General features: G+C 42.6%; 1 protein-coding gene across 7 annotated transcripts in view; it reads left to right on the forward strand.

The window, feature by feature from the left end:
• Nucleotides 1-16,918, forward strand: part of LOC147712816 (zinc finger CCCH domain-containing protein 11A-like) — a 507,151-nt gene that overhangs the window by 144,494 nt on the left and 345,739 nt on the right. For 4 of the 7 annotated variants that reach the window (XM_086923487.1, XM_086923489.1, XM_086923490.1 and 1 more), the window contains exons 8-9: nucleotides 3,781-3,876; nucleotides 5,350-5,433. In XM_086923487.1, coding sequence (XP_086779613.1) covers nucleotides 3,781-3,876; nucleotides 5,350-5,433 — 180 coding nt within the window. The remainder of the gene's footprint in view (nucleotides 1-3,780; nucleotides 3,877-5,349; nucleotides 5,434-16,918) is intronic. The other 3 variants (XM_086923491.1, XM_086923493.1, XM_086923492.1) reach the window with 1 other exon arrangement.

Below are 16,918 nucleotides of genomic sequence, written 5' to 3' on the forward strand. Positions count from 1 at the left end.
TATCTATCTATCTATCTATCTATCTATCTATCTATCTATCTATCTATCTATCTATCTCTCTCTCTCTCTATCTATCTATCTATCTCTCTATCTCTCTCTATCTCTCTCTATCTCTCTCTATCTCTCTCTATCTCTCTCTATCTCTCTCTATCTCTCTCTATCTCTCTCTATCTCTCTCTATCTCTCTCTATCTCTCTCTATCTCTCTCTATCTCTCTCTATCTCTCTCTATCTCTATCTCTATCTCTATCTCTATCTCTATCTCTATCTCTATCTCTATCTCTATCTCTATCTCTATCTCTATCTCTATCTCTATCTCTATCTCTATCTCTATCTCTATCTCTATCTCTATCTCTATCTCTATCTCTATCTCTATCTCTATCTCTATCTCTATCTCTATCTCTATCTCTATCTCTATCTCTATCTCTATCTCTATCTCTATCTCTATCTCTATCTCTATCTCTATCTCTATCTCTATCTCTATCTCTATCTCTATCTCTATCTCTATCTCTATCTCTATCTCTATCTCTATCTCTATCTCTATCTCTATCTCTATCTCTATCTCTATCTCTATCTCTATCTCTATCTCTATCTCTATCTCTATCTCTATCTCTATCTCTATCTCTATCTCTATCTCTATCTCTATCTCTATCTCTATCTCTATCTCTATCTCTATCTCTATCTCTATCTCTATCTCTATCTCTATCTCTATCTCTATCTCTATCTCTATCTCTATCTCTATCTCTATCTCTATCTCTATCTCTATCTCTATCTCTATCTCTCTATATATATATATATATATATATATATCTCCTCTCTTGATCTTTTCTTTACTATTTATTAAAAATCTAACTTCATCATTGAAAAAATAGTACTTTAATGTATTGTTCCAACTAGCCCCATTCCTAATATACAGTATTTTAATCTTTGCTCTGGTTTGCTACATAGGACAGCTAGGCCTCCACAGTGACAAATAGCTGTTAGGTGCTAGTCACTGTAAAAGCATGTTAACATTATATTTCTTCATGTCCTACTATTGAAATACCATACACTCTGCCATGTGGGCTACAATACCTTCATAGTGGTGACTTGCTAAATATTGAAAAGGGCGATTTTTACCTGTTGATTTTGGCAGGTCAAATTGCAGTTTTTTACACTGCTGCAGTCAAGTTACACCTGTTAGGCCTTGCAGCCCTCTCTGCACTGCCACTGTAATGGATGGCACAGTAGATGGTGACAGCCACGAGTACCATTTAACATCCAGGCCCAAGTACTATGCACTGCAGACTTGTATGTAAATTAAATATAACAATTAAGAATATGCAATTTGACCATGTTTAAAGGGGAACCACAGACGCTTTTCCACTGGTTAGCAGGGTTAAAGTGCACAGAGTTCTAAAGACATCAAAATGATAGAGTCCAGCATAAGGTTTTAAAATAAGGGGTGACTATGTAGAAAATGTTGCTCTGTCTGTGACACTTAAGGCTATAAATCGACACAAGCCCGATGCAGTAAGTCGCACAATACCTTGCCAACATGCTTAGGTCTTGGAGACCTGCCCCTTCTTGTGGGCATCATCCTCTGTCATTGGTATCCATCTATGCCTAAATGAAACTACATGGTTAGGGACAACTCTCCTCTAACCATAGATGTTAGTGGGTCTCGCCAATGGTGGCATCCTACCTCTATCCTTTGGGTGGGAAGGATGACCACTAGCAATATGATAGTCGATCCAAAACAGCTATTCTTTTTCAAAGCCCTCCCTGTCCCTTTCTTCAGGCCACAATATACCATGTCCATTGGATCTGTTGCAATTTTATAGTAAAAGATTGTGTAGCCTTGAAGCAGGTGGTCAGGTGTGATTGAGAAGGATGCTTGGATATTCCCAACTTGATAGCCTATTATCAAGCAGCTCAATTGTGAATTTTGCTATAATGATCTTGGCCATGTATTGAGCACCAGTAGTGCTTTGTAGTGTTCCAGTGGTAGGAGAAGCATCAGAGCTAAACCATTCTACATTTTTCTAGTTATGTGATCTACATTGGCAGTCTGGAATTTCATAAATATTAAATTAGATTTGTCTTGCGCTCTATCTCCTTTTATACCTCTTTCATACCATCTTGTGCTGGATTAAGAGGAGTAGTGGCGAGTTTCTCGAGGATCCCCATTAACCAACTTGAAGAGACATGACTGTATTATGATTTGAGCTGAAGGATTTGTTTATACCCAGACCAGACTAATCAGGGAGCAAACAATAAGAGCGAACACCATTGGAGGGACTCAAACAATTTGAGAAAGGGTCTCAGACGTTTGACGTTTCCTATCCTGACTCTATGAAATATTATTGGCAGCCAGGTGGTTGAAATAGTACTTATTCCAAGACTTGGGTAAGAGAAAACTGGGCATGGCCCCATCTGATGATCAGTGGGTTGTGGGTAAATATGCTTAATATTCGCAGCAGGGCCCTTTGTGTGCAGGGCATAGAAACAAGTCTAAAAATACCCACTTTTGAGGGCACTGTACATCAATGTGCCTCCATGCAGTAGATTAGCACTGGACATCCTTGTGTCTCCATGAAATTGATTTACCAGCCCAAATGCATGTTATAGGGGCTTTAGTTAAAAACAGAAGGTTCAACTATACACATATTGTAGAAAGGTGATATATGGGGCCGAGTTGTGGATGACATCAACAGATAACCGTGAATAGGTTAAGTCCTGTTCTAGCTTGTGTTCTATTGAGATGGGTGTTGTAGATACATTGGGCAGCCACTAAAGGGTCCGTTTATTAGTGCCTCTAGTATTACTAACATTTAATCTCTTGTTGCATTTCTTCACAAGACAGTTCAGAGACTTAACTTGGACAATGACACGGCGAGACCAACACTTATCATGTAATTTCTATGCGTGTTTTGCAGTTTTATGCGAAGTCCTAGTTCATATAAGGGCACAGTGCCGATTCTCAGGTTGGGATGGGTGAGACTAGAAGGGGGAAAAGGGTATTGTGTGGTGTACTTCTCTTGGTAAAAGTCAATAACAAGTTATTGGAACGTAAAAAGGCTCATAAGCACTATTTGCTAGTGTGTCACATCCATTGCATCAATTCTGATGCTGCGTTTACTGGTGCTAATACAGTATGTGCTCAGGAAGTCCTCAAGACACATTTCGTAGTAGTCCAAGAGGTGTGGTATTGTGCACTGTGGCTTAACGCAATAACTAGCAAATATGTACATACCCTTTCTCATATGATTTCTATGGGAGCAAAGAGGTTAGTTGCTTCGGAGATGTGATCCTAAGAGGCATACAGGAACAGGAGTGAGATGCTGACCTGTTTACATCTCCTCATTGGTTTATGAGGTACATTCTTCTTATCTAGCCGAATCCGAATTTCAGCTTTCACTAGTTGATAAACTGAATAGTCACATTATGTTAGGATTGTACTTGTGCAAGCAGTTCTTTCTTGACCACTGCTCAGCCTAGGTCCCGGATTGGTTTAACGCCAAGTAACTGCCATAGGTTATTCCAGCAAAAATTCGAACATGCAGAGTAATATTTGCATAATCCTGCAACGCTTTCACTTTTGATGTCCTGATAAGCCACTTCAGATGTGCTATCTGAACAACTGCAGAATACTCCTAGCAGTCATGGTGTCTGTCACCTTGGAAAAAGAGCATTGCTTAGTAGGTATTCTCAAGTGGACAGAGAACAATGTTCTTTAGGCCACTGCAATATTAACTTTCTATAAATGCCCCATCCCCAACCTGCGTTTTTCCTGTTTCAGATCAATTTTCAGATAATTTTTCCGAAGATGAAGTAAATGCGCAGCACACCAGAAAAGGGGTTCTTTTCCCTCGAATGCGATCCCCACCAAAGAAAGGTAAGGGCTGGTCCCAGTAAAAGGAATCCTGTGACACTGCCCATAGTGTATTGATATTGCGATGTCTTCCTTTTGATCCAATACATAAGTATTGAAACAGTTGCTGTACAAGTGTAATATTAGTGTAATATTAGTAAGATCTTAGTGTAGGTGGCAAGTTAAGATAGGGTAAGGAAGACATATATTTTGTTTGCTGCAATTGTAGTTACAGTGGTGGGGTACATTGCTGGAAAGCTGGTCTCATTTTAAATGTTGTTAGCATGATCATCTGTTGTACACCTGGCCATGTTAGAGTGAGGTTGGTTTGAAAAGAGGTGGCATTAGTGATGCAGAACTAACATTTTCCTGCTGCCCTTATTAAATAATGTGCTGATTCTGCTCTGCTTTGTCTCCACTGTTTTTGTGATTGGTTATACTATAAGACAACCTTTTCTTTAATCCTAACTATGAATGAAACTGCAGCTGATAGACCCTGGAAGACCTTTTCCTAGCACTAGCCCTTAATTTTTGCAATTACAGCTGCACAAATTGACATTTTTACTCTGATTCTCAAATTGCAAAGAAAGAGTTAAGCCTCTTATTTGAATTTGTTCACATCTGTTGTATTGTTAGTCACTGTTGAAACAACACATTTGAAAAGTGATTTGATTGTCTCGTGGGGTCTTTGGATTCCAGTTTCCAAAGAGTCCTCTGAGAGAGCAGAGGCCATGCTGTTCATAAATTGTTTTATGTTCTATTTGTACCGGGCTATATTTTCAGAATCCGAATCATAAGCCTAAGCCAAGTTCTACAAGGTTGACTTTCAGGTACTTGTACAGTTCCTCATTCATTGTATCTGTCACCCTAGAGGAATTGCACTGCAGAGATATGCTTTCGTGAAAGAATCCAGTGTAGTATATAAACTTTTGCAAGCGGAGCACAATTTGTGGAAAATGGATCAAGCTTTAAAGAATATTCACACCTGCAGTTAGAAACCCTAGTCTTAGGGAGGTGAGGGTAGGGTGTTACGTTTTAGGTGTTTAAAAGATAAAGTGACTTTTCAAAACTTTACATTATGCAGTGTTTGGAGACGATACATATATGTCGAAAATTGTTGAACACATGCTACTCCTGTGTAAGTATTGGTACAGAATACTGGAGCAAACTATGAATAGCTATAACATGTTATGTGAAAAAAGATAGAGGGCAATTGTGCTGGAGAGAAATTGGTAAAGGCTTGAAGGAACCAGGATTGCTGTGCTTTTGCAGACCGTTAATCTCTGACCTTAGCAACTATCTCCAAAGCTTATAGTTCGATCCGACTAATGTGCATTTTCACAAATTCTTAAGATTTTCAAGTCATTGCTTGTGTAACACTGTGAATTATCACAGTTGTGTGCATTCTTTTGTTGTACTTAAATGAGAATTAAATAGTGAGTAAAGGACCCAGATGACTGAAGCCCATAAACCTGCCTGCTCTCTCCTGCTTTTCAGGTGGCAGCATAAATGTAGGAGTAAGAAGTATGCGTCAAAGCAAGCCACAAAATCTAATTTCACATGGAAACCAGTTGGGCATTGGTGAGTATTCCTAAGTGTCTGACTGTCAGAAGTGGAGTCATGACAGTTCTCTCTTTGCTTCATTTGTTGCCCAGCATTCTGTGATTGAGGTGCAGAATGTTGACCATAACCACAGAAGCAGAGCAAACGCAGCTCTAAACATGATCCACTATTGGATCTTTCATAGTCACATGCTTCAATCAATCCCCATTGTCGTCGTGGGAGTTCCACAGTACCATAATATAGCTTTATGCATTACTTTCATAGGCTCTGGTGGAAATGTACAACCACTGAGCTAGTCTATCTATGCGCTTTTTAAAAAAGGGCCAAACTTAAAGCCTTAACCAATCAGGCGATAGCACCCTCGAGAACTCTCCCAAGAGAGGCAGATTCCCTCAGATTTTCACCGCACGTCCTGTGTGAAGGGAGTCTCCCTGAGCTGTGCTCCGTTTTCTCTATCTAGATCGTGGAAATGTACTACTGCTTCTCTACAATGTCTGATTCAGGAGAAAATCCCTTTTTCAAACTATGCAAGACCTGCTGTAAGAAAAGGGTACATGTAGATGACCCCCAGAAGGACTGTCTCTACTACTTCTACCCTCAACATGAGGTGAAGGGGTGTCAAATTTGTTGTACTTTTTCCTCCAAAACCTTGAAGGACAAAGAAGCAAGGCTGCTTTTGTGGCTTCAGAGGGCAAAAAGTCAAAAATGTTCATCTTCTGAGGATGACATTTAAACCTCTGCAAGGTCTTGCAAAAGACCCAGACCCCAGGAACAAGGGACTTCTGAGGAATATAGAAAGGCCCTCAAAACGTCACACCACAAAGAATCTCTGATAAAGGAGAAACATAAACAAATCTCCGAGGCAGCCTAATCTGAGCTCACTACTTCATCTACAAGGGCTGCGGATCACCCTCACAAATCATATTCTGAACTGTGGACATCAAGGCAAAAAACCAACCTCACAGCGCTATCGAAGGCCCTGTCGTCCGTTATTTCATCAGCATCCACAACAGTCATTGTCATATTGTTCAGACCGTTGACTGCAAAGACGACGCTGATGTCATCAATCGACACCCTGACCCGATAGACGAGGATCTCATCATTGTAGCAGACTCCATCGATGACCACGTCTTCGTCGACAAAACCCTCAATGTTCTTGTCGACAGAGTGCATCGACAGCGACAAAACCAAGTCAATAAGTGGCCTTCACGCTTATGGACATTCCATCGACCACGATCTCGCCGACACCGCAGACAATCATGAAAATTACTAAACTAGTCAAAACTTCATTGCGACCTCCCACAGCAAGGTTTCTCCTCTTCCCCCAAGTCATCTTTTGGGGTATTCAGATGATGCTGGCCCATTTGTGCCAGCTCGTAGCCCATCAGAGCTCCAGGTTAAATATCAAGATGATGATGACATGGAAGAACAATACTTTCTCTTCCAGGGGATACTGATTAATAGTCATAAGCACTGAATAATCTCCGCCCATGAGCGGGAACCCGGAACACATAACAAAATATATATATATATATATATATATATATATATATGTATATATGTGTGTAAATATATATATATGTGTAAATATATAAAAATAGTACATAGTACTAAACAAATTATACACATATACATGTATAGACCAATAATATGCAGCCCAACCATAACCCATAGGCTAATAAAGCCATCATTACATACTTTCTACAGTATGAAAATAAACTATATAAACAATGCAATAAACCGGCATGAGCCTAAAATGCATTCCATAAACAACACAACCTTTTATTTTCATCAAAGAATCTGTAATAAAAGGCAATTAGCCTAAGAAGGCTGCATAAAGAAATGCTATCCATGTACAGAAAATTAGACTGACACCTCGCCTTTAAGGCCTCCAGGGGAACTCTGTTCCCATCATGCCCCACAGGTGACAGTTGGGTCAGTTCTTTTTTCCGGCTTGTTCTGTGAGGAACCTGGAACTTGAGCTCGGCTGAATTTGACTGTTTCCAGTCAGAATTTGTTTTTTTCCTGTCTTTTTTACAGTATTTGTTTTTCTACCTTTTTCTGACTAAATCTGTAGATGTCTCAAGCTTTCCAACAGAACTTTAAAGGAAAGAGAAAAGATTTGGCTTTTGGGCCTTCTGGAGAGAGAAGGACGTCGTGAGAAGGGGGCATAAAGTGTGTTGTCATCTGGAAGGCCTTCTTCTCAGACAAAACGTCGAAGATCTGCTTCTCCTGAAGGTAAAAGCAAGAAAAAACGACATCAGGAAGCGTCGACTTCGAAGAAAGTGAGTTTGGCGTCAAAATCTAGATCGACGTCGAGACCAGAGAAAACCGGTGAGGCATAAGTCGGCGTCGAAGCGGAGATCAAGGTCGCCGTCGAAGCTTGTCGACGTTGAGACATCTGGTGTCGGTTGCTGTGAAGACAACGTCGAAATAAAGGCGTTCAACGTCGAAAGAAAGAGTGCGGTTGATGTTGAGAGAGAAATTGAGGTCGACGTCAAGAGATGAAGGTACGCCGTCGAGACCTGAAAAAAGGAGACGATCAAGGTCGCCGTCGAGACATGGTTCGACGTCGAGGCATGCCTCGGGCTCGAGGCTTGAAAAGGTCCTGTCGACGTCGAGAAAACGTTCGACGTCGAGGAAGTCGACATCGAGGTCTCCGCCACCTGTCTCACGGTCCGCATTGAGATATTCCAGATCAGCCTCTCGGACCTCTCATAGGTCTTTGTCGAGGTCTGAGTCGGCGTCAAGGCCTTTGGATGACCCTCTAAGGTCTACGGCACAAGACCTGCATTCCAGGGTATCTCCAGGGTATCTGTGGACAGGTCTTCAGTGGTCAGAGCCTCTCCGCACCAAGATTCTTCTGTGGTGGCGCATTCTGGCTCGACGTCGAGGAAGTCAACGTCCAGAGAAAGACAGTTGGTTCCCAGAGAGGTGCGGGCTCCAGCTTCTGGATCTCCACATTCTATTCGGAGTACTTCCTCATCTTCTTCTTCTTCCATGGGATTACAAATTATGCAAGTTTCCCCGGAGGGCTCTCCGGTGCGTAGAACACCACCTGTGCACATGTCTCCAAGATGGCTAGAAAGCATCCGTCATTGGAAGATGCAACCAAGGCCTGATCAAAGACCACTTACTATGGTGGCTTCGAGACCACTGGTTGGTGGGTCTCCAAGAAGATCTAGATCTCCAGTGAGGAGGCGTTCACGTTCTAGTGAGCGCAGTAGGCATCAGTCTGCTACCCCTGAGAGTAGGCATAGATCTCCTGCTTCTTCCTTTCCAACGAGGTCTTCTTACAGAGACTATTCGCCCACGATTTCATCAACGCCACCCTCCAGGGTTTCGCCTGTGGATGATTTATGAATCTTCAATGAGGTTTTGTGTCGTAGGGCTAGCAGATTCAACATTACGATGACAGTGCCTCAGGTGAAGTCTTCTGTCATATTTGAGACTTTACATCATAAGTCCTCTGCTAGACCTCTTCTTCCATTGGTGCCCGGTTTGTTGGAGCCGGCAATGAAGACACTCTTGTCGCCAGCAACAGTGGGTTCAGGACCTTCAAGAATTGTGCAAAAATATAAAGCACCGGATCAAGATCCCCTTTTCCTGCGCACAGATCCACCACCAGATTCTCTCATAGTGGCGGCAGCCAGAAAGGCCCATTCTGCTACGTCGGTCTCCTCTGCTCCATCGGAGAAAGACAGTAAAAATATGGACTCCTTGGGCCGGAGAATGTGTAACACAGCTGGTTCTGTCATGAGTGGCCAGTGCTGCGGCTTTACTGGGCCGCTATGATCGCCTTTTATGGGACTCTATGGCTAGGTTTGCGGAGAAGCTTCCTAAGGAAGATCAGAAAGATTTCCTGGAGATTGTTGAAGAAGGTGGATTGGTGGCAAATCAAAATATTAGTGCGGGTGCGGATTCGGCGGACCTTGCAGCTCATGGTTATGCCAACGGCATATGTTCCCGAAGATCGGCTTGGCTGCGTCTCACGGGCCTTAAGCCAGATGCCCAAAGAAAAATAGTTAACCTACCTTTTAACGGGTCGACATTATTTGGATCTCATGCGGATGATGAGATGGCCAAGATGAAGACCGTGTTGGACACTCTGAAGGCAGTGGGCCTGGAGAAAAAGAAAGATTTCAGTCGTCGTAATTTTCGTCTTTACGACAAGAGGTCTTTTCAGCAACGTGGGCAAACGTCAAATTGGTCTTCGCAAAACAAGGGTCAGAATCAACAGAGGTCGCAGTTTCAACAGCGCAGACCTGGGCGAGGCAGCGGAGGAAACAGACAACAGTCCTCTACTGCGAAACAGCCTCAACTGCAATTAAAAGAAACTTCCTCCGCAGTAGTGGTCCACTCCGGTAGGAGGAAGCATTGCGTCATACTTGGACGAGTGGAGAAGATTAACAGAGGACATAAGTCCAAAGACAATGTATCATCAAAATCTAAAGCTTTTGCAAAAGGAAGCAAACATCCTTCTGTGCAAGAAAGCCATAGAGAAAGTTCCTCTTCCACAGAGAAACCAAGGTCTGTACTCCCATTTTTTTCCTGGTGAAAAAGAAAGGTCCCAATGCAGAATTCAGACCCATACTGGATCTGAGATTGTTGAACATTCATTCGAAAGGAGAAGTTTCGGATGTTGGCGCTCCATCAAATATTCCCTCAGTTACATCAGGGGGACTGGATGTGTTCCATCGACAAGAAGGATGCATATTTTCATGTTCCAATCTCAAAAAAGCATCGCAAATTTCTCAGGTTTCAAGTAGCTGTTCATCACTACCAGTATGCAGTACTTCCATTCGGGCTAAAGTCCGCTCCCCGAACGTTTTCCAAGTGTATGGCGGTGGTTGCTGCCTTCCTTCGGAGACAGAAGATTTTCATATATCCTTACTTGGACGACTCGCTCCTGAAAGGTTCATCCCCATCTCTGTTGGAGGATCATCTGTCAATATGCCTTCACCTCATGCACAAGTTGGGTCTCCAGGCCAATTTCAAGAAATCGATTATGAATGAACCCAACTCAGCAAATCCACTACCTGGGAGCTCTTCTGGACACAAAAAGAGAAAACGTGTGTCCTTCGGAACAGCACAGCGTGGTTATCAATCAGGTCAAAGTGTCAACTTCTTCTTCAATCCACTTACCCGACAGTTCGTCAAGTATCATCTCTTCTGGGATCCATGGCATTGTGCATCTTCATAGTTCCAAACGCAAGATTGCACATGCGTCCTCTGCAACAGTGCCTAGAGGATCAATGGAGACAGAGGACGGGGTGCTGGGAGGATCGAATTCTTCTCCATCAGTCCGCCAAAGACTCCATCCGGTGGTGGATGAAGAGATTACACTTGATGCAAGGAGTTCCTTTTCATCAAGATCCTCCTGCTCAGACTCTGATCACAGACGCCTCACTCCAAGGTTGGGGTGCTCATATGGACCCTCTGCAAGTACAAGGGCTATGGTCAGACTCCGAGAAGGGCTATCATATCAACCTGCTGGAGCTAAGGGCGGTTCATCTAGCCCTCAAGTCCCTGTTTCCATCACTCCAGTCTCGGTCCCTCCTGGTACAAACAGACAATACAACTACAATGTATTATTTAAACAAGCAGGGGGGTACCCGGTCCAGGACTCTAGAAGCTCAGACCATCTGGAAGTGGTTGCTAGCGAGAGACTTGTCGATAACAGCAGTACACCTGCCGGGGTCCCTCAACTCGCAGGCGGATTTCCTCAGCAGAGACTTCGTCGAGGCTCGCGATTGGGTTCTCAACGAGGAAGTCGCAAACAGTATTTTCCAGGCATGCGGAACACCAGATATCGATCTGTGCGCAGACTCAGCAAACGCAAAATGCCCCGTCTTCGCGTCCAGGTTTCCCCAGGACGGGTCTCAAGGGAATGCCCTTTTGATAGACTGGTGTCAGAACTTGCTGTACTCTTTTCCACCGACCCTTTGATACCAACAGTAATCAACAGAATGTACAAAACCGACTCCAGGATGATTCTGATTGCCCCTGAGTGGCCACGCCAATGGTGGTTTCCAGATCTCCTTCAATTGTCGGAAGTGCCTCACAGGAGATTGCCGTTTTGCCCGAATCTTCTGTCCAAGCAGAAGTAGAGAGTGTTCCACCCCAATCTGTCCTCCCTACGCCTGGCAGTATGGCTCCTGAAGTCCTCCAGTATGGACAATTGCAGTTGAATCCTGACTGTATGCACATCCTTAAGGAGGCGAAGCGGCCTTCTGCAAGGAAATCCTATGGATTTAAATGGAAGCGATTTTTTTTTTTCTGTGGTGTGAGAGTAATGGTTTTGATCCTATCCATGGTCAGGAACAGGTGATTTTGCCTTATCTCTTACATTTAGCGAGATCTGGTCTTCAATTTAATTCTATTAAAGTCCACCTTGCTGCGAATACAGCCTACAGAAAATCACCTACTCGGACCTTCTTTTTTAGGATGCCTGTAGTGAAGGTTTAAGAAATGTGTATCCTCCAGTCAGGTCTCCTTCTCCACCTTGGGGGCTTAATGTGGTGTGAACTAAGTTAATGGGTGCTCCTTTTGAACCTATACATAAGGCTTCCTTGCAACTCTTAACTTTGAAGGTAGCGTTCCTGGTAGCCATTACTTCTGCTCGTAGAGTGAGCGAGATCCAGGCTCTGTGTTGCGAAGAACCGTTCACTGTGTTCCATACTAATAGAGTGGTACTCAGGACGCATCCTACTTTTCTGCCCAAGGTAGTGTCATATTTTCATATTAATCAGGCCATAACCTTGCCTACTTTTTTCCCGAATCCTGCCAGTCCTGCTGAAAGGGCTCTCCACTCTTAAGATCTGAAGAAGGTCCTTAAGTTTTACTTGGTCAGAACAAAGACTTTGAGACAGTCAGACCATTTGTTCATTAACTATGGTCCTATTAATACAGGCTCTGCAGCATCTAAGAGGTCCATTTCTAGATGGATTGTTTCTTGTATTCTTCTAGCTTATCAGTTGTCAAACAGGTCTTTGTCAGGAAGACCAAAGGTGCATTGTACAAGAGGGAAAGCTTCCTCCAAAGCTCTCCTTAGAAATGTTTCTATGGCAGAAATCTGTAAGGCAGCTACTTGGCGTTCAGTACACACTTTTACTCACCATTACTGTCTTGATTCAGACACACAGGCAGATGCACAGGTTGGACAAGCATCGCTCAGGAATTTATTTGCTAATTCTAGCTGAGATCTGTGTGTTGAAACTGTTATTCCTTTTTCTGTTCGCCCGCGTATTGTGGGTATGAGCTTGCTACTCTATTCAGTGCTTATGACTATTAATGAGTATCCCCTGGAAGAGAAGGATTAGTTACTTACCTGTAATCCTAGTTCTCTTCCAAGGGTATACTCATTAAAGTCATAAGCACCCGCCCGGCTCCCCGGGCGAGCAGTAGCTTTGTTTTTTTAATATATTAATATTGTACTTCTGGATGCAGATACCTGCTAAGTTTACTGTACCGTACAAAAGAACTGACCTAACTGTCACCTGTGGGACATGATGGGAACAGAGTTCCCCTGGAGGTCTTAAAGGCAAAGTGTTCAGATTCTCTGAGGCCTTAAAGGTGAGGTGTCAGTCTGATTTTCTGTACAGGGATAGTATTTCTTTATGCAGCCTTCTTAGGCTAATTGCCTTTTATTACAGATTCTTTGATGAAAATAAAAGGCTGTGTTTATGGAATGCATTTTAGGCTCATGCCTGTTTATTGCATTGTTTATATAGTTTATTTTCATACTGCAGAAAGTATGTAATGATGGCTTTATTAGCCTATGGGTTATGGTTGGGCTGCATATTATTGGTTTATACATGTATATGTGTATAATTTGTTTAGTACTATGTAATATTTTTATATATTTACACATATATATGTATTTTGTAATGAGTTCCGGGTTCCCGCTCATGGGCGGAGATTATTCAGTGCTTATGACTTTAATGAGTATACCCCTGGAAGAGAACTAGGATTACAGGTAAGTACTAATCCATCAGCGTTATTATGCTTCTCAGCCTAAGCATTACCACCAAAATCCCCAATAATACTATGAACCAGAGCCAAGACAAAAGGGAGTTCAAGTACCTCTATCACCCTTTCAAAATTTGTAGGCCATGTTGCAGGACTATCTGAAAAGCTTTCTGGAACTCCTCAGAGCAACCTCCCTTGCAACTCCAAGACACCAGCCTCCACCGATCACACTCAGGATGACATCTGCTTCAAACATTGCGGCACTGCCAAGAGATGACCGATCATCAGGAGGAAGGCGAAATTCTAGACCCTCAGCCTCCCCAGGACGAATGGGATGATTACCTAGTTCACACTCCCTCACCTCTCCACTACATCCGGAGACTCTCCTCCGGAGGATATTGGAGGGTTTCACAACATGGTGGATCGCTCCGCGACAAGGTTTTACCTCCCAGTCTCAGTCAAGCAGTCCGACTGCTTTTTGTACGATTTCAAGGCACAGATAAGGAAGTCGGTCAGAGGCATCTCCATCATAGATTATTTATGGGAAGGTGATGTAAAAATAATGAAGAACCTGGCAATGGTAGCAGCGGTACGGACTAGTATGAACAACAAAAAATATGGCACCAGAAGATTCTCCTTCCTGCCTCACAGATCCTCTCAAACCAATTTTGTCATATCACAGGCAGAGCAACGCTGCTCCAAGAATCCTGTCACCATGATAATCTATGACACCAGATAAGGAGGGCAAGCGTTTAGACCAGTGGTTCCCAAACATTTTTGACCCGCAGCTCTCTTGACCATTGGCCATTGCCCGTGGCTCCCCACTGTTATTTATTGGGGAATGTGGGGTGGATGTAAGCCCGGCCATCGGGAGTACTTTCATTTTTCTTCCTTAAAATATTTTAGATGAAGGTATTATAATCATATATGTAGGGAGTTTCGTATTTCACGGTGGCGCCGCTAATAAAATATTCCTAGTTGCACTTCTTTGCCCATGCCTTTTTTTTTTAGAGTACCCTATAAAACTTTTTTATCCCACTTACAGTTCTAGATAGCAGCCCTGTGCATGTAGGCCCCATTGACTTTTCTGCGCTTGAAGAATATTTGCATGCACTTCCATTTCTACTTGTATCATACATGCCAACACACTTCTCAGGAGGGTGACTCACGATTTCTTAAACCACATACAGCTTTATTTTTGCTGTCTCCCTAAAATTGCCTCCAAATCAATGCAAGTAAAATAAATTCCTCTGAATTTTATTTTTTTAAAGTCCATCTTGCTTGCTTCTAAATGTTGGCGTTATGCTGTTTTATTCCCTGTGCTCAGCGAGAGAGCAGGCCTGTCTAGAAATGCATGTGTTCTGGAAGTACCTATGATTCAAGTACAAATGTCAATACTTAATTATACTTAGTGAGTTTAATAAACAAGACAACTGTACTTTCTTGATAACATGCATTGGTGTAAAATGCATTTGGAAAAAAACAAAACGAGTTTAACAAAATTGATCAGGCTTTTACCGCTTACTTTGGGAGTGTTGGAACGTGGGTTCTAGTGATTTGGGAGTTTGGGAACTTGGTGATCCAATGAGTTTTTAGCTTTAGGCAGGTCAATTACAAATCATCAACATCGTGTGTTTGTCTAATTAGTTTAACTGAAGCCAACAGAACCTTCAACATTAAATGCATTAAAGTGCTTGGTGTGCGGCTCACCTGGCTAGGTTTGACGGCTCCCCAGGTAGCCACGGTGCACAGTTTGGGAACCACTGGTTTAGACAATATAGGTAAAAGGTTCTCCACCATGTCTACCATTGACTTTCGTGTGGCCAACTCTTTAGCTATCCTAGGCCTCTATGATAGGCAGATGGGGTCGGATATTGATGATCTCATCCACCTAATAACCTGAGGATCAAAAAATCTGAGGCAAGGAAAATATTTCAGGAGGGTGAGTGCACAATCGCTGAGATCATAGACTGCATAGTGGACATAGCCTCCATTGGTTTTCGCCAGCTCGCTGGGCCAGCAATCTTAAGGCGACCTGTCGGGCTAAAAGCCACTGCTTCGGGCCTGAAGTTCAGTAGAAGATTTTAGATATGGCCTACGATGGAGAGACACTGTTTGGAAAGCATTAACATGATGCTTTGTTGGCCATCAAAACGGGCACAACCATGGCCAGATCTCTTGGTATACTTCAATTTAGAAAGATTCTCTTATGAGGAGCACATGAAAGGGGGTTCTCAACCTTCAGAGGAGGATACCAACTCTCCCAACAGTATCAACACTTGTACTCCCAATTTAGAGCTCCCTATCAAACGCAACCCTACCATCAACCACCAACCGCTGCATAAACAAAACAAGGACCAGGGCGAAAAAACACAAATGCAAATATTTTTAATGGAATTAGTCCATTTTACTCTATATCAGAGCTATTACCAATGGAAGAACGATTAGTATCTCCAACTAACTGGAACTTCCATGGGCAATTGTGCTGCGCCCGCCTATGCTAATCTGTTCATGCTAAAATTTGAGGAAGATCACATTTTGTCACAACCACTTTGGAAAAATAACATGAAACTTTTTTTGAGATACATAGACGACATATTCATTTTGTGGAGTGGTACTCCAGATGACCTAATTATAGCACTATCTCACCTGAACACCATTGATGAACGGATACAGTTCACTTTCGAAATACAAGACACACGGATCACATTTTTGGACGTAGAAATAACCAAGACCACCCATGGTTTGTAGCTGACAGACCGCAACAACACACTACATTACAGTAGCCTTCACCAGCCATCATTAAAACTACATCTACCGGTATCTCAAATGCGGAGGGTTAAAAGAATTATATCTAGCCTAAAAAAAACCTATCAAACGAATAAAGGAAATGTCCCAAAGATTTGCAGAGAGTGGATACCCCCTATCACTGTTGGAATCAGCGAAACAACGTAGCTATACTACCTCGAGATTAGAAACCTAAGAATAAACGAATGGTGGTAGTGTCCAGATTCTCAACATTAGGCAACCCTTTCAAAAGAATAATTAAACAACATTGGCCATTGTTAATAAAGCCTGATTTCAATCCTGTGTTCAAACAACCACCATTATTCGCATATAACGGAAGCAGAAACCTGGGAGAGATCCTTAAACAGCAACAAATGGATACCCCTTCACCAAAAGGCACTAAACCATGCTTGAACTGTAACAATTGCAAAAACTTAATACAAGGTATCAACCTACCACATTCAAGGAAAGGTTACAACATCAGACTACGAGTCACAGCAACATGTGACACCTCAAACATCCTATATATGTTAAAATGCCCATGTGGGAAAGTAAGTGTATGTGGGAAAAACAGAACAGAAGATAAAAACACGGATCAATGAGCACAAATCGAACATCCGGACAAAGTACATGAAATCCACAGTGAAAACAGATTTCTTGGAACATAATTACAATATCATTCAATTAAAATTCCAGGTACTCAAAGGGATATCTAAACTAGAAGGCCGAGACAACAACTAACTAC

This window comes from Lissotriton vulgaris, chromosome 5 (genome assembly GCF_964263255.1).
Source record: "Lissotriton vulgaris chromosome 5, aLisVul1.2, whole genome shotgun sequence".
Classification (NCBI taxonomy): domain Eukaryota; kingdom Metazoa; phylum Chordata; class Amphibia; order Caudata; family Salamandridae; genus Lissotriton; species Lissotriton vulgaris.